This window comes from Giraffa tippelskirchi, chromosome 11 (genome assembly GCF_054371585.1).
Source record: "Giraffa tippelskirchi isolate mGirTip1 chromosome 11, T2T-mGirTip1v1.2.pri, whole genome shotgun sequence".
Classification (NCBI taxonomy): Eukaryota; Metazoa; Chordata; class Mammalia; order Artiodactyla; family Giraffidae; genus Giraffa; species Giraffa tippelskirchi.
In genome coordinates this window covers 144,134,027-144,153,535 of record NC_137285.1, presented here as the reverse complement: position 1 = coordinate 144,153,535, position 19,509 = coordinate 144,134,027, and the positions used below count along the sequence as shown (strand labels likewise).

The 19,509-nt window shown below is 51.3% G+C and overlaps 1 protein-coding gene across 1 annotated transcript in view; it reads left to right on the top strand.

Annotated features, from left to right (window-relative positions):
* Positions 1-19,509, top strand: part of ALX4 (ALX homeobox 4) — a 49,124-nt gene that overhangs the window by 16,858 nt on the left and 12,757 nt on the right. The window contains exon 2 of the mRNA XM_081545034.1: positions 17,231-17,541. Coding sequence (XP_081401160.1) covers positions 17,231-17,541 — 311 coding nt within the window. The remainder of the gene's footprint in view (positions 1-17,230; positions 17,542-19,509) is intronic.

Here is a 19,509-nt window from a genome sequence, read left to right as displayed (position 1 = left end):
CTGCCCATCTAGAGATCTGGAGAAGCCCTAGAAACACTGTTCCCCCGGCCAGGCTGGCCTAGATGCCCCTGCCCTGTCCACCTTCCTTCGCCGTAATCACTGCCTCCCCCGTGAAGGAGGGCTTTTGTAAGGGAGGGGCCGTGCTTTATTGGACTTTGTGTTTCCCTCACCTGGAGCTTTGCCCAGCACATAGCTAGTGCTCCAGAAATGTTGCTGAATGAATGCATGCAGCAAGTCAGGGGCAGTTTCAGGAGTCAACCCATGTCCATCCTGCTCCAAGGACTTCTCACTGATTTCACCTAGAGCAGGATTTGAGCTTCTCCTCTTGCCTCCCTTGGATCCAACAGTGGTATTACAGTGGCCCCAAGGGGATGCTTGGGAATGCAGGCTTTCTGATGCAGAGGAAAGATGGAGGCTCTGAGGGATTAAGGAGATGTTTAAGGACATGCCCAAGGCCACATGGTTCTGTGAAGGTAGAGGGGGACAAGGGGCAGACAGACCACCGAGCTGATCTGAAATGAGAAGACAGTCCTTCCACTGACAGGCTATGTGATCACTTGGGAGTCTCTGTATCCTGCCTGAAAGGGGAGGGGTGGCCCAGGGTGGCCCCTGAGCTCTGGGGCTGCTTCTTGGGCTGAAGGGAGAGTGGGGGAGGTTCCTTCTGTTTCTCTGGGAGTGGATCCAGTCTGGGCCAGTACACCTTCCCCTGCTGGGTCCCTGGATTCCCTCCAGCCTCTTGAGGCAGGGCTTGGGGATGAGACCTGGGCTGGGCTGGAAACGGGGAGCTGGGAAACCTCAGTCTCCAGGAAGAGGGCTGCTCATAGGGGTAGTTAAGAGTCCCTGACTGAGGTCACGACCCCAGCCCACCCCAGGGAACATCACGAGGCAATGTCCAAGTTTTAGATCATAAATGGGGCTTCTCATGGTGACCCATGGACTTCCCTTGTAGCTCAGGTAGTAAAGAATCTGCCTGCAATGCAGGAGATCCAGGTTCAATTCCTGGGTTGGGAAGATCCCCTGGAGAAGGCAATGGCAACCCACTCCAGAATTCTTGCCTGGAGAATCCCATGGACAGAGGAGCCTGGCGGGCTACATCCATGGGGTCATAAGAGTGGGACACGACTTAGGGACTAAACCACCTAAACCAGCACACGGTGACACCAAGGCTCAGTTTAGGCTAGTCCTTCTGAGGTGGAAATTTCTCCTAAGGCTCAACTGTATCACCCAGAGACAAGACTGAGTCAGCCAGTGCCCGCTCCCCACGACTGCCGGTCTGTGTACAAGAGACGACACATCACATCACCACGGGATGGGCCGTAGACGGGACCCTGGGCTTGGAGTCGGACCCTCTGGGTTCAAATCCCAGCTCTTCCCCCCCTCGCTTTGTGATCTTGAGCAAGTCAAGCTTCTCTGGACCTCAGTTTCCTCATCAGTAAAATGGGGGTTAAAACACTGACCTTTCAAGGATCTGAGGAGAATCAGATGAGACAGTGAAAGGGTCAGAACTGTTCCAACGCAAGCAATTGTGTGATTGTTTTTATTGTTGTCACCAGCCCTGGGAGAGGGCCCCTAGGGCTTCTCACTCAGTAATTTAGGACCAGCTCAGCTAAGAGCTGGGTGTCCTGTTTTGCCATAAAATGTGGTTACCGGGCCTTGCCAAGACCTCTGTAGACGTCAATACTCAGTTCAAGTTCACATCACTGCTAAAGCCTCTCCTGATCATTGCAACCAGAACCGGCCACTCCTCTCCATAGACCCTGCCTTGCCCAGGTCACAGGGCTCTTCCTGTCAGGCCCTGTAGCACTTGACCGGGCCATTGTGTCATCTGCCCCTTCCGTGAGGCCATGACTAAAGGCAGGCCCTGGGGAGGTGCTTGGTAAATGAACAGACAAGTCAACCAAGGAATGAGTACAATGAATAGACGCAACCCAAGCAACGGTGTCAGGGAGAAGAGAAGAGAAAGAATCCGGGGCCTAAGCTGGGGTACGGAGAGGACCGTGGGGCCTGAAGGAAGGCCGGATGAAGGCCCTCAGGGACACTAGCCAGTAGTGGGCTTTCTTTTCTTTCTCTCCAATTTTTTTTAAAATTGTAAAATACAAGCAAAAATAAAATTCACCATCATAACCATTTTTAAGTGTATGGTTCAGCGGTATGAAGAGCATTCATAATGTTGTGCAACCGTCACCACCGTCCAGCCTGATAACTCTTTTCATCTTGTCAAACTGAAACTCTGTCCCCATGAAACACTAATTCTGCACCCTCCTGGGCCCCAGCCCCTGGCAGCCATTGTTCTACTTTCTGTGTCTATGAACTCGACTACTCCAGGGACTCTATAAGTGGAATCACACAGTATTTGCCTTTTTGTGACTGCTTTGTTTCATTCAACATGATGTCCTCAAGGCTCATCCGTGCTATAGCAGGTGCCAGAATTTCCCTCCTTTCTGAGGTTGAATAAACCTCTGTGTGGTGGTACCAGGTTGCGTCTCTATTCATCCATCAGTGAACATTTGGGTCACTCACATGTTCTAGCTATTGTTGGTGGGCTTTCTTTTTAACCACTTCTTTTTGGATGCAAGGAACCATTATCCATTTGGACTAACTGTAAGAGAGCTGAAATTAAAATAGACTCAAACAATACCAAAGTACTTTTAAGTTCCAAGAATAGCTTGACCTCAGCTAACAAAATACTGCCTCCTACAGCCTCGGAGAAGGCAATGGCAACCCACTCCAGTATTCTTGCCTGGAAAATCCCATGGACGGAGGAGCCTGGTAGGCTGCAGTCCATGGGGTCGCGAAGAGTTGGACACGACTAAGCGACTTCACTTTCACTTTTCCCTTTCATGCACTGGAGAAGGAAATGGCAACCCACTCCAGTGTTCTTGCCTGGAGAATCCCAGGGACGGCGGAGCCTGGTGGGCTGCCGTCTATGGGGTCGCACAGAGTCGGACACGACTGAAGCGACTTAGCAGCAACAGCACGGCCTTAGAAGAACACATGCTTCAATGGGGTCTCCGGCTGCTTCCCAGGATGGAAATGAGGGTTTCCATAGGACTGGGGAGTCAAGGTTTGTCCCTTGAGTTGACCTGCCTTGTGATTTTGAATTCAGTGTGCAAGCCCGTTTGTAGAAGTCCTGGATGGTGCTGGTGAGGAAGAGGCAGAGAGATTGCTTACTAGACTCCTCTGGGTCCTGTTGTAACAAATTGTAACAAATTGTTACAACAAATTTTAACAAATGCTGGTTTCAGAACTTGGATTCCTGGATAAAGTGGTTTCTTCCCACTTGTCTGCATTCTTGTTCTTTTTAAAAACTTTTTGTTTTGAAATGTTTTCAGACATCAGGAAAAGTTAAATGTAGAATACAAAGGATTCCCAGATCCCTTTGACACCGATCCCCCATATCTTAAAAGTTTTACCGTATTTGCGTTATTGCCCTCAATCTCTCTTGTGCTCTTTCTGTATGTATGCATTAATATATATTCAGACGCACACATACATATTATTTCTTTCTGAACTGTTGAGGGGTAAGTTGCAGACATGTGCCTTTTTTACTTTTAAATACTTCGGTATTTAGCAGAGAATGAATGTAAATCCAGACCCAGTGTCAGGAGGAGGAAAAGAATCAGTTGAATATAAACTGGGGAATGGAGCGGCCCTGAAAACAAGGTCCCGAGAAAAGGCCTTGGTCCACATTGGAGGTCCCAGAGGTTCCATGATTCTATCAGGACAGCTTCACCAGGGCCTGCACTGAAGGTTGGCTACGATGGGCAGATTTAGAGGCATCAGAGAGGAGCAATTTTCATGTGGCTCCCACTTTTTTCCCCCCTTCTTCCCTGACTCTGTCTCCTGGCTGCCCTGTCCCAGCCCCACACTGGGTATCCACTCCAGGAGGGCCCAGAGGAAGATGCCCCAGGCTTGGGGTTCAAATCCTGCCTCTCACCAGCTGTGTATTCTTAAACAAGTCCTTTACGCCCTCTGGCCTCAGTCTTTGGAGCTGTAAAATGGGCATATTTCACATGGCTGTTGTAAAGAGCAGCAGTGTGGGGCATGACAGGCGTCCTGGTACTGGGTAAATCATGAAGCACAGCTCCTGGTGTGTAGTGAGAGGCCAGGGTTGAGTCCTTTTCCTTCCTGATTCTGGGGAGCCCCCTCGATCCTCTGGTTCACAGGAAACCCCTGCCCTCAGTGTGGAGTGATGGAGGAGGGGCCTGCAGTCCCTGCCACTGCTGACACTTCCCTGGGGAAGAGCCCACAGAGAGCCAGCAACAAGTCCACGAGCGGCCTGGACAGCCAGCTGGGCAAAACCGGGGTGCGGTAGCGGGCATGGCTCACTTGTTAGTATCCCGAGGGCCAGCGATCCCCTTGGGTCTCCACAACGGGAGGAGATTCCAGGGAGTAAGAGGAACTTGGGTCAGGCCGGCCGCCCAGTGGCTGGTGACGTTCAACGGATTTCTTCTCTCTGAGCCTCAGTTTGCTCATCTGTAAAATGAGGGCGCTCAAGAGAGGGGACTGACATGAGTTAAGAACGTGAACACCCTCCGAACCGGAGGAGGAAAGAGCTCTGCGGAGAAGGGCAGGGACCCACCTCACCCACCGCTGTATCCCTTGGAGGGCTGGGATAGTGGCAGACACATAGTAGGACTGAATCACCACTTGTTTGGCCAACCCTCCTGGAGAGGGGACCTGGGTCTTTAACCAAAGTTGGAGAAACATCTGCGGCCTGGGGCCTTGGGGCATCACTTCTGGCCCTGAGGAAGGTAATTGGGACTGCAGTGCCTCCTGGTGGCCAGTGTGAGCCACTGCAACCTTGATCCTGACCTGCAGGATAGGGGGGTGCCTAGAGCCTTCACACAGGGGCCCCTGCAAACCAGCCCTGTGGGTGAGAACATCCCATTCTTGGCTTCCTGGATGCGCCTCCTCTGTAACCCTCCTCTCCTCTCCCTGGCAGGAGATCAGGCAGGGCTTGCTGATGTGAAGAAGCAGAGAAGCCAAAAGCCTTGCCCAGGGCCATAGCAGCATCTGTAGCGGGGCCTCCTTTGGTCCTACACGACCTGCCCCCTGGCGGGTTTCTCTGAGCCCCACCACCCCACAAGGACCAAGCTCCACCCCCATGCCACAGCCACCCCACAGCAGTGTGTGCTGGGGGATCACAGCTCCCGCCCCTGCTCTGGAGCCCAGCCTCATGGCCTCGGGCCCCTTTCCTCTGGGCACCCTTGTCACCCTCAGCAGGGCATGCAGGGCTGCCTGGTGCTACCAAAGGCAGAAGGAGCCGAGGCTCAGCTCAGGACCCCGAAGTGCACCAGGGTGGCCCTGTTCCCAGCGGCTCACGGTCGAGCGGGAGGCTGGACCACACCGCCGTGCCTCAGAGTGGGGAATTCAGTGTTTAAGAGAGAAGCCCGACCCTGGGGTCAGAGAGGAAGAAGGGGTCACCTTTGCACTGAACCTTGGAAGCTCAGTAGAAAAATTCACAAAAGAAGAAGTGCAACAAATTAAAAGTTAACTTCACTAGCCTGTGTGTGTGTGTGTGTGTGTGTGTGTGTGTGTGTGTAAGCGTGCTCAGTCTCAGTCATGTCCGACTCATGAACTCTAGACTGCCAGGCTCCTCTGTCCGTGGGAGTTTTTTCAGGCAAGAATATTGGAGTGGGTTGCCATTTCGTCCTCCAGGAGATCTTCCCAAGCCAGGGATCGAACTCGTGTTGCCTGCATTGGCAGGTGGACTCTTTACCACTGAGCCTCCTTGGAAGCCCAAATTAAAAAAAAAAAATGTAAATTCAAATGAGATTTCACTTTTATCCATCACATTGGCAAAGATTTTTATAAACAGTGTAATGACTGGTACTTGTCCTGAAGCAGGCAGGCATCTGAAAAAATTGGCACATTTCTAGAAGACACGTTTATCAGAGCTCTTAAGGTGTGACTATGACCTAACTCAGTATTTCTAGTTCTTGGAACTTTTGCAAAGGTAATGCCACAGAAATGTCAAGGGACTTAACTATAAGGATATTCATCACAGGCCTGTTACTATTTCAAACAATCAACAACTCATATGCCCAACAGTAAAAGACTGAGGAAACAAAATAGAGTTTGCCCATGTAACGGAATACTACGCAGCCATTAAAAATGGTGTATTAGTGAAGAATATGGAATAGGATGGAAAGATGTACAGCATAGTGATAGGTTTTAGAAAAGACTTTAATAAAAATCCCTTTTCTGTTTGTGTATTATAGTTTCCTTCTTTGGGCTTGTCTTCATGTTTTTAAGTTTCCATATAGAATATAGGCAGCTATATGTAATGGGGGTTGGGGGGAAGCCACGAAATTTACAGAGGAAGATACCCAGGGAGAGTAGGCGTTAGCCAGATGCATGAAGGGCAGAGGGCATCCCAGTGAGAAGGAGCGCATGCAGTGATGGGGAAGCCTGAAGCCGCTTGAGCAGTGTGTTGAGGGCCTGCGGGCAGGTCGGTGGGACCAGAAGCGAGGTGGAGGGGCGGGTGTGGCAAGACGTAAGTCTGTGAGGAGGAAGGTGACCAGTCCTGCCTGGGGAAACCTGAATGCTACAGTCAGCCTGACTCGTAGCAATGGCAGTTTTAGCGAAAACAAAAAAAACTAACAAAACCAGTATGCTCCATTTAATTTGAAGTTCAAATAGATAATAATTTTTAGTACATTGTGTGCCCTACATACAAACGAGTTCCATTCTGAGAGCGAGTTCGTAACTCCACTTGGCTCCTAAGTCCAAGCAAGTTAGCCTAGATACCTAACTAGCACAACAGGTTACATAGTACTGTACGGAAATAGGTTTATCATACTTTTCACACAAATAACATCAATACATAAAAACAAACAAAAAATAAAACATGTTTCATCTTCCAGTACAGTACCTTGAAAAGTGCAGTAGTGTAGTATAACAGCTGGCATACAATGTTGATGGTCCTTTAATGGACTGGAACTTGGGGGTACAGAGTCGACCGATAAGAAAGTGAAAGAAGGAAGAAAAGAGGCCGAGCCGCCTGAAGGGGACAGAGAGAGAGAGAGACATGGGGACCAGTGCTCTGGTGGAACAAAGGCGTTTATTTAACATATTGTGGGCATATATATACTCTCTTACAAGATAGCCCTTTTTAGCAGAGACAGGGATCAAAAATGTAACAAGTCATCCAGAAAGCCAGAGGCTAGAGTCATTCTCAAGAGAGGGGGTTGTAAAAGTTACTTTACATATCAGAAGGGAAGAGAGTTGTAAATGGCTGCTGTTCACCATATGGAATTTCCATATGAATGAGATACATGAATTTCTATTATCCCCGAAAGCTGGCTTGCCAGCTCTCTGGCACCTGTGTTCAGGTGCTGTTAAGGAACATAGAATTCATGCAAGACTGAAAACAGCACACAGGAAGCCTCCTGTTAAATGTATCCTGACAATAGAGGAGCTGGCATCCAGCAAGAAGAGTTACTGAGTGGAGGAGGGACAGGAGGTGGGAGATGGTAGAGCTGAAGGATCGTCAGCAGTAGGAGATGGTGGGGGGCGAGCTGCAGTTTCACTCAGGTCTGACACTGAGGGAATGCACGTTCGCATCTTTCAAAGTCTGCAACTCCAAGGTTTGTTCGTAGGGGACTTACTGCGTAAGTATTTCCCGTGCAATATTTGGGACATGCTTATACTTAAAAAATGACTCACTGTTTCTCTGAAATTCTAATTTAACTGAGCACCCTGTACTCTATCTGACCATCCTGATTGGAAAAGACCCTGATGCTGGGAAAGATGGAAGGCAGGAGGAAATGGAGGCGGCAGAAGATGAGATGGTTAGGTGACATCGCTGACTCAATGGACATGAGTTTGAGCAAACTCCGGGAGATAGTGAAGGATGGGGAAGCCTGGTGTGCTGAGTCCATGGGGTTGCGAAGAGTTGGACACGATTTAGCGACTGAACAACAACAATGCGAGCCCTGGGACCCTTTAGACAGGGTGGCCCGAGACCAGGTGTGTGTGCTTCAGACACTGTCTCTGGTTGTAGTGGAGTGTGGTGAGTCTGAGGGCAGAGAAACCAGTGAGGTCTGAATGTAAGCCAGAGCTCTGGGGCTCTCCAGTACCCACGAGGCCTCGGAGTCGTGCGGGCGGTGCCCAGCTAGTGAGAACAGTAGCTAGTCCCGACCTCAGCAGGGGCCTTTCTCTGAGGCATCACTACCATTCCTCCTCCTGGTTCCCAGCAGCGCCTCCCTCCACCTCCCCGATCACACAGCCGAGTCCCAAACCCACCCGAGCCGGCACCATTCAGGATTCTAGTCGCTGCTTTCACATAGCATTTTAAAATGATGAAAACAATTCCTGTTTATGGTAGGACAAATAGAAAATCAAGTTGGACTAGAAAAAAAAAAAAAGCAACTAAACCCAGATACCAATATTCTTTACTTCTGGAAACTGCTAGAATTTTCTAAGGACAGACACCCCATCCTCACCTCCCCTCTTTTTCAAAATGAGATTTACTTACTATTACATGAACATCTTTCCGGTAATAAAATGCTATTCTTGCACATCAGTTTCTTTCATTTTTCATCAGCGTTTATTGAACCCCTTCCGCATACCAGCCACAATACTGGGCATTAAACAAAAAGGCTAAGCCAAACAAATGTATTCAGATATATTCCCTGTTTTATGGAAGGGAGAGAGAGAGACAATAAATAAAGGAAAAAACAAATAAATAGAAAATAATATGTGTTAAATACCAAAAGAGAAACAGTGTGTAGAGTAAAGAAAACCAGGAAGGATCTTCCAGTTACGGAAATATCACCCTTTATTTGACCAATCTCCTATTAATAGATATTTTGCTTATTTTCAATTTTCCCAGATAATAATGCCACGAGGAACTTTCTCTAGTTAATTCTTTGTGCCCATCTATAATTCTGTCTTTAGTTTAAATCCCTAGAGGTGAGATTTCTGGGTGAAGACATACAAACTTTTTACCTACTTAGTTTTTCTTTACTATATTTAAGCCCAATTTTGTATTTTCTCTATAGCTTTATATTTTTTAAAAATATTTTTATTTATTTTTGGCTGTGCTGGATTTTCCTTGCTGCACGAGCTTTTCTCTGGTCGCGGCGTGCGGGCTTCTCACTGTGGCGGCTTCTCTGGTTGTGGAGTACAGGCTCTAGGACACCTTGGCTTCATACTTGCAGCACGGGGGCTCAGCATTTGAGGTTCCCGGGCTCTAGAGCACAGGCTCAATAGTTACGATGCAGTTTGGCAACCCACTCCAGTATCCTTGCCTGGAAAATCCCATGGACCGAGGAGCCTGGTGGGCCAGTTCATGGGGTTGCAGAGAGTCGAACACGTCTGAGCAACTCACAGACAGACAGATGGGCTTAGTTGCTCCACAGCATGTGGGATCTTCCCAGACCAGGGATCGAACCTGTGTCTGCTGCATTGGCAGGCAGATTCTTTACCACTGAGCCACCAGGGAAGCCCTATAGTTTACATATTTTTTATTTGTAAAATAGCATGCTGAAAAACTTAAACTGAGGAGTATGATTTTATGAATTTGAACACGTTCCTGTACAGACCTGTGTACTCACAATCACAGCTGGTATACAAGATCAGATAATTCCACACACCAGCCCTTTGGGGTTAAAACCATCCCCAGCCCTCAGCCCCAGGCAACCAGTGATCTGTTCTCTGTCCTGGCACTGTTTGCTGCTGTTGTTCAGTCGCTAAGTCACGTCTGCCTCTTTGTGACCTCATGGACTGTAGCCCGTCAGGCTCCCGTGTCCTCCGCTATCTCCTGGAGTTTGCTCAAATTCACGTCCCCTGAGTCGGTTACCTTTCCCAGAATGGCATGCAATAAATAAGTGGAGTCAGGCACCATATACATTTGGAGACTGGCTTCTTTTACAGACAATAATGCTGTCTTTGAGAGTCATCCGTGCCATAGTTCACATCACTAGTTTGCTCCTTTTATCTCTGAGTAGTATCCCATTGCGTGGCTGTTCCATGGTTTAAAGGACATTTGGGCTGTTTCCAGTTTGAGGCAATTGTGAACAAAGCCACTATAAATATTTGCATACAGGTTTGCCATGAAAAGAAGTGTTTGTTTCTTGAGGGCAAATGCCTAGCAGTGGGATTTCTGGCTTGAGCCATCAGAGTATGTTTAATTGTATAAGACACTGCTGCAGCGTTTTCCCACCAGTGATGGAAGAGAGTTTCACGTGCTTTCAGTTCCTTGATATCACTTGGTATCATCGAGTTTATTTCCATCGCAGTAGGTGAGTAGCCATATCTCATGAATATCCCTAGCAAATAATCTCTAATAGGTAATACATTGAGCTGGTTATTATGTTTGTTAGTTGCTCAGCCTTGTCCAACTCTCTGGGATCCTGTAAACTGTAGCCCACCAGGCTCCTCTGTCCATGAAATTCTCCAGGCAAGGGAATGGGGTAGCCATTCCCTTCTCCAGGGGATCTTCCCAACCCAGGGACTGAACTTGGGTCTCCTGCATTGCAGGCAGATTCTTCACCATCTGAACCACCAGATGTATATCTTCTTGGGTAAAATGTCCATTCAAATAGTTTACCCATCTATTATCCTGCTAAGTACCACGCTTTATCCCAATTTCACTAGTTTTCTGCTAATGTGCTTTTTACTGTTGTTCCAGGACCCTGTCCGGGAAACCACGTCACATTTAGTCCTCTATGCCTCAGCCTCCTGTGATGTGTGACAGTTTCTCAGACTTTTCTTGTTTGGAGAAGCACATTTGGGGTTTGAGTGGGTGTGTTGGTGGCAGGAGTGCCTACATCACCTTGTGGGTGGCTGCTGAGTCCCTGGGTTACCTTTCCTCTGCAGCCTGGCAGTTCTTCCCGGGCAGGAGCACAGTTCGTCTCTCCCCAGTACACACAGATATGCTCCGCGTGTGTTTGCTGAAAGGTCGCCTCAGTACAGGCTCCCCCTTTGGTGTATTTTATTGGGCCTGGACCTAAAACTCGGGCCATCCAAGCTGAACTCGAGACAGAGCCCAATGGCAGATGAGGTGGGCTGGGGACATGATCAATGGCTCACCTTTAACCTCTGCCCCCACCCCCGCACGACTGTTTGGACAGCGATGGGTTTACTCGGTGCCCTTTAAATAGCATGAAAGGGCCTCACGCTGGCCTGTTTTGTTTAAGGAGATTGCACTGGCGCTGTGCACGCTGCCACAGGGCGTGTGAGGCTGGCTCACCGGAGAACAGGGCGAGTGGTGTGTCCCCCACAAAGCAGACGTTTGGAGGAAAAATAGACATCATCAAAACCATGGAGGATAAAATTATTCCAGACCCTTAGACAGACGTTCCATACGTCAGAGCGTGTGCACAACTACACACACACACACACACAACTCATGTCCAGACCCACCCACAGGTGTCTGCAGGCTCACGCTCACTCACACACACACTGGTGTGCCTGCCCTTGACCACACAAGCCTGCATGCTCCGCAGACCTATCTGCAGGCAACTACACATGTGCTCCCCACATCCATTTGCAACGGCAGGCTTGTACTACATGCCCGAGGGCGCACATCCATGCACACGAAAGGGATACACAAAGAGAGAGCTCCGGCATCCTCTCCCCAAATGGGTTCAGAAGTTCATTCTCCTTAAATCACAGTCACAAAAATAATTCTCTTGAAATCACCGTCATGAAAAAAAAAAAAATTAAGGTGACCTTTGGAAACCTTTCAAGGCCTTTCATGTCAAAAAAAAAAGTGGTTAGACTAGGTTGGAGCAACACCCTAGGGTTCAACCAGGATGAACAGTTAGAAGCTAAGGGAATGAAGAGGTTCCCTGGTGGCTAAGACAGTAAAGAATCCGCCTGAAATGCAGGAGACCTGGGTTCGATCCTCGAGTCGGGAAGATCCCTGGAGGAGGGAATGGCAACCCACTCCAGTATCCTTGCCAGGGGAATTCTGTGGACAGAGGGCTCTGGTGGGCAACAGTCCACGGGGCTGCAAAGAGTCAGGCATGACTGAGTGACTAAGCACACTCAAGAGGATGAAGAAAGGTCCCCCGCTGCTTGTATCTCTTGAAATCCAACAGCCAAGGCTGTCCGGCACAGACCCGGTGACCCCCGGAAGAGGCGAGGCCTCCTCCCCGGGAGGAGAACAGGCAGAGGCCCAAGGGTGTCTGTGACTCCTGATGAAGGATAAACCTTGAACCAAACACCGCCCACTCATCGGAAGTGGTCATGGGAGTCTCTGAAGGGCGTGCCTCCCTCCCAGGGGGCAGGCACTCCCGATTCTCGATGTTCTGTGCACATTACTTGATTCCTCTGGGTAGTCTGGGATGTATTTCCAGATCAAGACATTCCGGGGGAAGCTGCAGCTTGCGAGGACATTGTCTTGGGCCCCCACAGCCTGGGACAAAGCCCGCCCAGGGGTCCCTCCCCTCTGGGCGGGGCGGCCGCACAGCATCGGGCCAGAGACCATGAGGGGGTGCTCCAGGGAGGATGGGGGGAAGCCAGCTGGGCAGGCAGGTGGCCTGGTCCTAGCGAGGTCTGTGGCTGTTCAGCTTCATGCCAGCAGCGGATGCCACGTGGCCTCAAGAAGGTGGGCCTGGCAAAGGGGTTAGCTGGGGGTTTCCGGGGGCCTTTCTGTCTCCCAGTGTGGCAGCACAATAAATGCAGAGCCGGTTCCTGGCAGATGCTGGACTGGGTTTCTGGAAATGTCAGTTCCAAAGCCCCCTCCCTGAAGCCCCATTTGGCGCTCCTCCTGCGGCCTCCCCGTGTGTCCCTCTTGCTCACTGCATGGAGACAGCGTCCGTGTCTGCCTGTCCTTCCTCCTTCTGCCCGCCTTTCAGTCTGCCCTCTTCCCCTCTTGTCCCTCGGTGATCTCATCTCCTCCTCCTGTTTCAGCTGTCAGTCTGATAGAGGCGCTACTCACTGCATGCCTCTCTTTCATGCATCCTCACTACCTTTCTCCATCGTCTCTGAGGATGCGTTTGTTCAACAGACGTTTCTGCACATACCCTATAGGTATTGGCAGTAAGTGCACAGAGGTAGCTGGACAGGGTGAGAGCTCGGTAATGTTTGTTAGAAATTGTCCGTGTCCTCGGTAACCTCCTGCCTGCCCCATCCTGGGCTGAGCCCCGGGCTGAGCAGGGACAAATGGCCCAAGGTCCCAGCCCTCAGGGAACTGATTCCCTAAGGAGAAATTGGACCCTCCGGGTTTCATTAAAACCTAGGCAGCAACTAGATGGAGGGGGCCTGTATGATTGCCACAGTCTGAGAGGGCTTCCTGGAGGAGCTGGTGCTTGACTGGACCTTGGAGGTCAGCTGGAAAAAAGGGATGTCCCAGGCAGGTGGACAGAGGAGGAGGCGAGGGAGAGCAAGGAGGTCAGTGGTTTCCTTTGTTCAGGAGTAATTCAGCCTGAGTCTCGGGCGCCATATTTTCAGCGGCCGTCTTATTGAGGAGGACCTTACAGAGCAAGCCGGATCCTGACCAGGCCCAGGTCTCAGGCCACGGTCCGAGTCTCTACTCAGCCTCTTTGGATCCTCTAGTTGGAGAGCGATCTGCTGGCTTTGCCCAGAGCCCAGCACCACGACCCATCCCATCCCTGGCATTCACCTGTCTCACATGGCCCTGTTAAACTCAGTCCTCCTACAGAACAGCAGCAAGAACTGTATTTATTCAGGATGGAACACTCAGAGGCATGGTAGCCATCTCCAGATGTCTGCAGGGCTGCCTTGGGGAAGGCCCATGGAGCTTTAGAACCAGCGCCAACGAGCCAGACTACAGGAGACAGACACAGGCTAGACCTATGGATAGATGGTCCAGCGGTCCTGGGGGCAGTGAGCTCCTTTACCAAAGCTTGAATGACAGCATTGGGTGCAGACGCTTATAGGGTGGCAGGAGGTGGCAGCTGATGCCCTCAAGCCTGGCACTTTGGGAACGCGTACCTTGGCTTGTCATTCTAACAGGTTGGGTCAGAACCTTGGGGAATTTTCCTTTGCTGTCTCAGTTACAGGCCCAGCCTCAGAACCTAAAGTGAAGTCAGTGAAGTCGCTCAGTTGTGTCCAACTCTTTGCGACCCCATGGACTGTAGCCTACCAGGCTCCTCCATCCGTGGGATTTTCCAGGCAAGAGTACTGGAGTGGGCTACCATTTCTTTCTCCAGGGGATCTTCCCAACCCAGGGATCAAACCCGGGTCTCCTTCTTTGCAGACAGACGCTTTACCACCTGAGCCACCTAAAGCAAGGTGATTGATAATCAAGACTTGAGATTTGGAAGGTTTCGTCCCTCTTCGAGGACCAGAGAGGCCTCAGTTTGCCAGAATCCCTTCTGTCTTGAAATCTTGAAGCCTTTCCAGTTAGCTGATGTTTGCCTGGACAGATATGCCCCCAGCGTCTCCCCACTCCAGGTCCCAAGGGGAAGGTCCCACTGGAGACCCATGGGGCCGAGACGCCATTCCTGCCTGCTCTCCCCACTGCGGGCGGGGCCTGCCTGCTCCCATAGGCACAGGAGGCTCTGGCACATGGAAGGCGTTGTCTGAAGTCACAGGCAGACTTGGGGGAGCCGGGACGAGGGCAGGCCTCCCCACCTTGGGCCTGGGTTCTCCCATACTGCTGCCCACACCACGCTGTCTCCCTACTCCTACCCTTTCAGTGGGTGGATGGAGGTGGGGAAACTTCTCTACTTGGAAGACTGGGTGTTCAGCCACCTCCCCCCGCAGTGAGCCTAGAACCAGCTCAGCAGGGGTGGGCTTCTCCTAAGGGCCGCATCCTTGCTCTCATCCTCGGGGGCTGGTTCTCTGCCTCCATGATGCACAGACCACGCCTCTTGATCACGTGAGGCCCCGGGGATTCCTTCTGGTCTTCCCTTTCTCCCTGGGCAAGGCCCGAAGACCACAGGGTAGGAGTGAAGGACTGACCCAGAGCTGAGAGGCTGCACCCTGTCCCTAATTAGGGCACGTTTTTTACTCTCTCTGGCCTCCATTTCCCCTGAATTAACACAAGGAGTTTAGTCCCTACTGTTCCTCGATGTTTATAACATGGAGTTTCCCCTGCACGGCCCAGCCCCTTTTGCTGTGTGGGGTGGTCCTGAGCCCAGGCTGGATGCCAGAGGATATGGGAAGGGTCCACGGGGTCATGGGATGGGATCTGGGCAGCAGTGCTTGGGCAGAAGGGGCAGGGGCTGCAACCACCGCCCCACCCCCAGTCTGGCCTCCAGGAAGTTGCATAACAGAGATGTTTATTTTTGGTGAGACTGGGTGGGATTTCTTCTCTTTAAAAAAAAAACAAAAAACCCCAAAACATAAAACGTATTTGTCTGCCAGGAAGATAAATATCTTTGCTGAAAGCTCTCAGCCCAGCTGCCAGCTGCAATTTGCATGACGCTGTCACTGAAGCCGTGGCGATCTGCATGTGCCTGGACTCACATGGGTGTCATCTGTGATGCCCGAGGGCCAGCCCCCCAGCCTGCTGGCATCCGTGCTGCCAGTGGCCCTCAGGAACAGCCTCCCGAAGCTGCTTCCAGGCCCGCTCTGAGCATTCACCTCCACTCCCTTTCCTCACCGCCTTGGAGAGAATGACAGAGGCAACCTGCCCCTCTCAGCTCCCCAGCAGTAAGAGAGCCCCCAGTGTACACAGAGCGCCAGGGAGGAGGGCGGGTCCGAAGCTTCAGCGCCAGGATCTGGTCAGAATCAAGGGACCAGGGCTAGAGGCACCGTCCTGACATCTAACACCTGTGGCTCAGATCTATTCCCAGGAGACCGAAGGTCAGCGTGGTGGAAGCCCACACCAACCACAAATGCTTGTCATGATCAGAGCTTTCACATGTGAAAGGTTTTGTCAGATGCTCCCCACACATGTCTTATTAGCCTGTATGTTATTTCACTCTATACAAGTCACAGTCCCCAATGGCTCAGAGAGGGACTCACACCCCATCCGCACCCGCTTCTGTGCTCCGGGGCTCCAGGGAGGGCCCAGCCCACTGGGAGGACTCCTCCAGGGCTAGACTCTTCTGCTGCTCACAAGTCTAGACCAGAATGGGGAATAACTTTACCTGTCAGCTGTTTTAATCCCACAGCTACCCTATGAAAGAAAAGAAGGAAAGAAAGAAAGTCAAGTTGCTCAGTTGTGTCCGACTCTTTGCGACCCCATGGACTGTAGCCCACCAGGCTCCTCTGTCCATGGGATTCTCCAGGCAAGAATACTGGAGTGGGTTGTCATTTCCTTCTCCAGGAGATCTTTCCGACCCCGGGATTGAACCCATGTCTCCCGCACTGTAGGCAGATGCCTTACCATCCAAGCCACCAGGGAAGTCCCTATGAGGGAGATCCAAATATCTGCGCCCTCATTTCATAGAGGGGGAAACTGAGGCATGGAGAGGTTCAGCGAACGGTCCGAGCACACAGCTCAGGAGTCAGACATGGGGGGACTCACACCCTGGGGCCAGTTGCAGAGCCTGTCCCCTAACCTCCCTGGGGCGAGTGTGTTTGCCCGGGGAGCTGACGGGGCTATCTGAACGAGGATGAGCTCTCCCTCCCTGTCCTGCCCTCCCACCCTGGCCTCTGTCTGCTCACCTTGACCTGCACTGGCTAACTGGTCCTTGCCAGCTCGGAGCATCCAGGTATCAGCCGGCAGAGTTCCGTCCTGCTAGACAGCAGTGGCTGTGGGCCCCGGGGCTGTGAGCTTTGTGTTAATCTGCTGGGGTCCCTGACTCAGCATTCTGGGCATGTCACTGGGAGGACCCCCTATTTCCTCAGTAAACACAGCCTCCGCCTGGAGGGGGCAGGATGCTGAACCCCAAACAGAACCAGGCCAGGCAAGGAGGAGCCTCTCCTCCTTACCCTAAGGCCAGTTGGGCCAGACATGGATGCTGGCTGAGCTTTTCCTCCCCGTCTGGGAGTCCAAAGCACTGAGTCAGCATCCTCAACACCCAAAGAAGTTCTGGCCAAAGGGAGTCCTTCTAGAGGGAGCAGCCCAGGGTCAGTGGGGGCAGAGAGTAAATGTTATAGAGGTCAGAGTGGCTGGCTCAGAGTCACAGGACATGGGTGCTAAAAGGGGCCCATGCTGACGTAATGGCAGAGGCTCAGAGAGGGTAAGAAACTTACCTAAGGTCACACAGCATGTTAATGACATTAGAACCCAGGCCTCCCGACCTTGCTTCCAGTACTTTCCCGAGAAGGGAAAAGCAGGGACTGGCTCCCCCATCCCTCCTGCCTCTCGTGCTGGGTTCAGCTACTGGTTTTTTGACTTTGTTTCCTCCCCCTTCAGCCAAAGAGAGCTCCCTGGGTGAGCCAGAGTTGCCACCCGACTCTGACACGGTGGGGATGGACAGCAGCTACCTCAGTGTGAAGGAAGCTGGGGTGAAGGGGCCCCAGGACCGGGCCAGCGCCGACCTCCCCAGCCCACTGGAGAAGGCTGACTCAGAGAGCAACAAGGGCAAGAAGCGGCGGAACAGAACCACCTTCACCAGCTACCAGCTGGAGGAGCTGGAGAAGGTCTTCCAGAAGACCCACTACCCCGACGTGTACGCGCGGGAGCAGCTGGCCATGAGGACCGACCTCACCGAGGCCCGCGTGCAGGTTAGTGAGGGCGCCTGGGAAGGTCGGGGAGAGAGGGGCTGGCCCCTTCGGTCAGTGGCCCGAGCTCAGACCGCTTGACCGTCCCCAGTCCCAGCAGGGCTTTCTCCCTCTCAGCTCAAGCAGCTCGCCCCTCGTACCCCTGCTGTAACCAGGGCAGTTCTGTGTTTGTTCACTTTCCCATCCTGCTTCTTGCTCTGGTTGGAGCTGGTGCAGGGCTCCCAGGGGAGAGGCAGGGAGCCCCGCAGCTATGCTTCTGAGTTCTGTGTGGCATGTGAGTCCAGGCCCTCTTGTGAAGGAGGGGATGACAATGACGGGTCTCTGCTTTGGAAGGCCTATCTCTTAGAAAAGAAACGGGATGAACTTAAAAGACATCTGTGGCGCCCCATGGGCAGAAACCAAGACAATCCAGCTCTTCTCCTTGCCCAGGCTGGCTGCCTCCTCCTCCATCTTTCAGGTTCCAGCTCAGTATGCCTCCTCTGAGAAGTCTTCCCAATCACCATGACTACTGCTCCTACCAGCACCCAACCACCGAAACACTAATCCCAGCACCACCCAGCAGAGCTCAACACAGCTCAACCCAACCCAGCACAACATAACCTAAACCAGCACAGCTCAACCCAACACAACACAACATAACCTAAACCAGCACAGCTCAGCCCAACACAACATAACCTAAACCAGCACAGCTCAACCCAACACAACACAACGTAACCTAAACCAGCACAGCTCAACCCAACCCAGCACAACGTAACCTAAACCAGCACAGCTCAACCCAACCCAGCACAACGTAACCTAAACCAGCACAGCTCAACCCAACCCAGCACAACGTAACCTAAACCAGCACAGCTCAACCCAACACAACACAACGTAACCTAAACCAGCACAGCTCAACCCAACACAACACAACGTAACCTAAACCAGCACAACGTAACCTAAACCAGCACAGCTCAACCCAACACAACACAACGTAACCTAAACCAGCACAGCTCAACCCAACACAACACAACGTAACCTAAACCAGCACAGCTCAACCCAACACAACACAACGTAACCTAAACCAGCACAGCTCAACCCAACCCAGCACAACGTAACCTAAACCAGCACAGCTCAACCCAACCCAGCACAACGTAACCTAAACCAGCACAGCTCAACCCAACACAACACAACGTAACCTAAACCAGCACAGCTCAACCCAACACAACACAACGTAACCTAAACCAGCACAGCTCAACCCAACCCAACACAACGTAACCTAAACCAGCACAGCTCAACCCAACACAACACAACATAGTCTAAACCAACACAGCCCAACACAACACATACAACCCATCATAACCAAAATCAGCACAACTCAACTCAACACAGTTCAATACAACCCAACACAGCCCAACACAGCTCAACACAACACAACACAACATAACCCAAATCAGCACAGCTCAACTCAACAAAACCCAACAATACAGCTCAACACAGCCCAACACAACCAACATAACCCAAATTAACACAGCTCAACCCAACACAACCCAGATAACTGAAGACAATACAACAAAACCCAATACAGCTCAACCCAACCCAGCAGAACCCAACCCAGTGCAGCTCAACACAACCAATCACAACCTAAGCCAACACAGCTCAACCCAACAGAACTTAGCACAACCCAACACAATTCAGTGCACCACAGCGGAACCCAATACAGCTCAACCCAACCCAACCCAACACAAACCAGGTCACCTTCTACCACGTTGTCCTATTTTATCTTAGAATTTATGATTGGCTTAAATTATGTCATCTGTTTGTCTCCTCTCACTACAACATGAGCTCCTTGAGGGCAGGTACGGTCTGATTGTTCATCACTATAATTCCCACCAACTAGAGAAGGCTGAACTAAGATCAGAAAAGGCAAAAAATAAATATATGTGGACCAACTGACCTCCTTTGTCCAGAGAGGTATGTCTCCCCTCCCTGCAT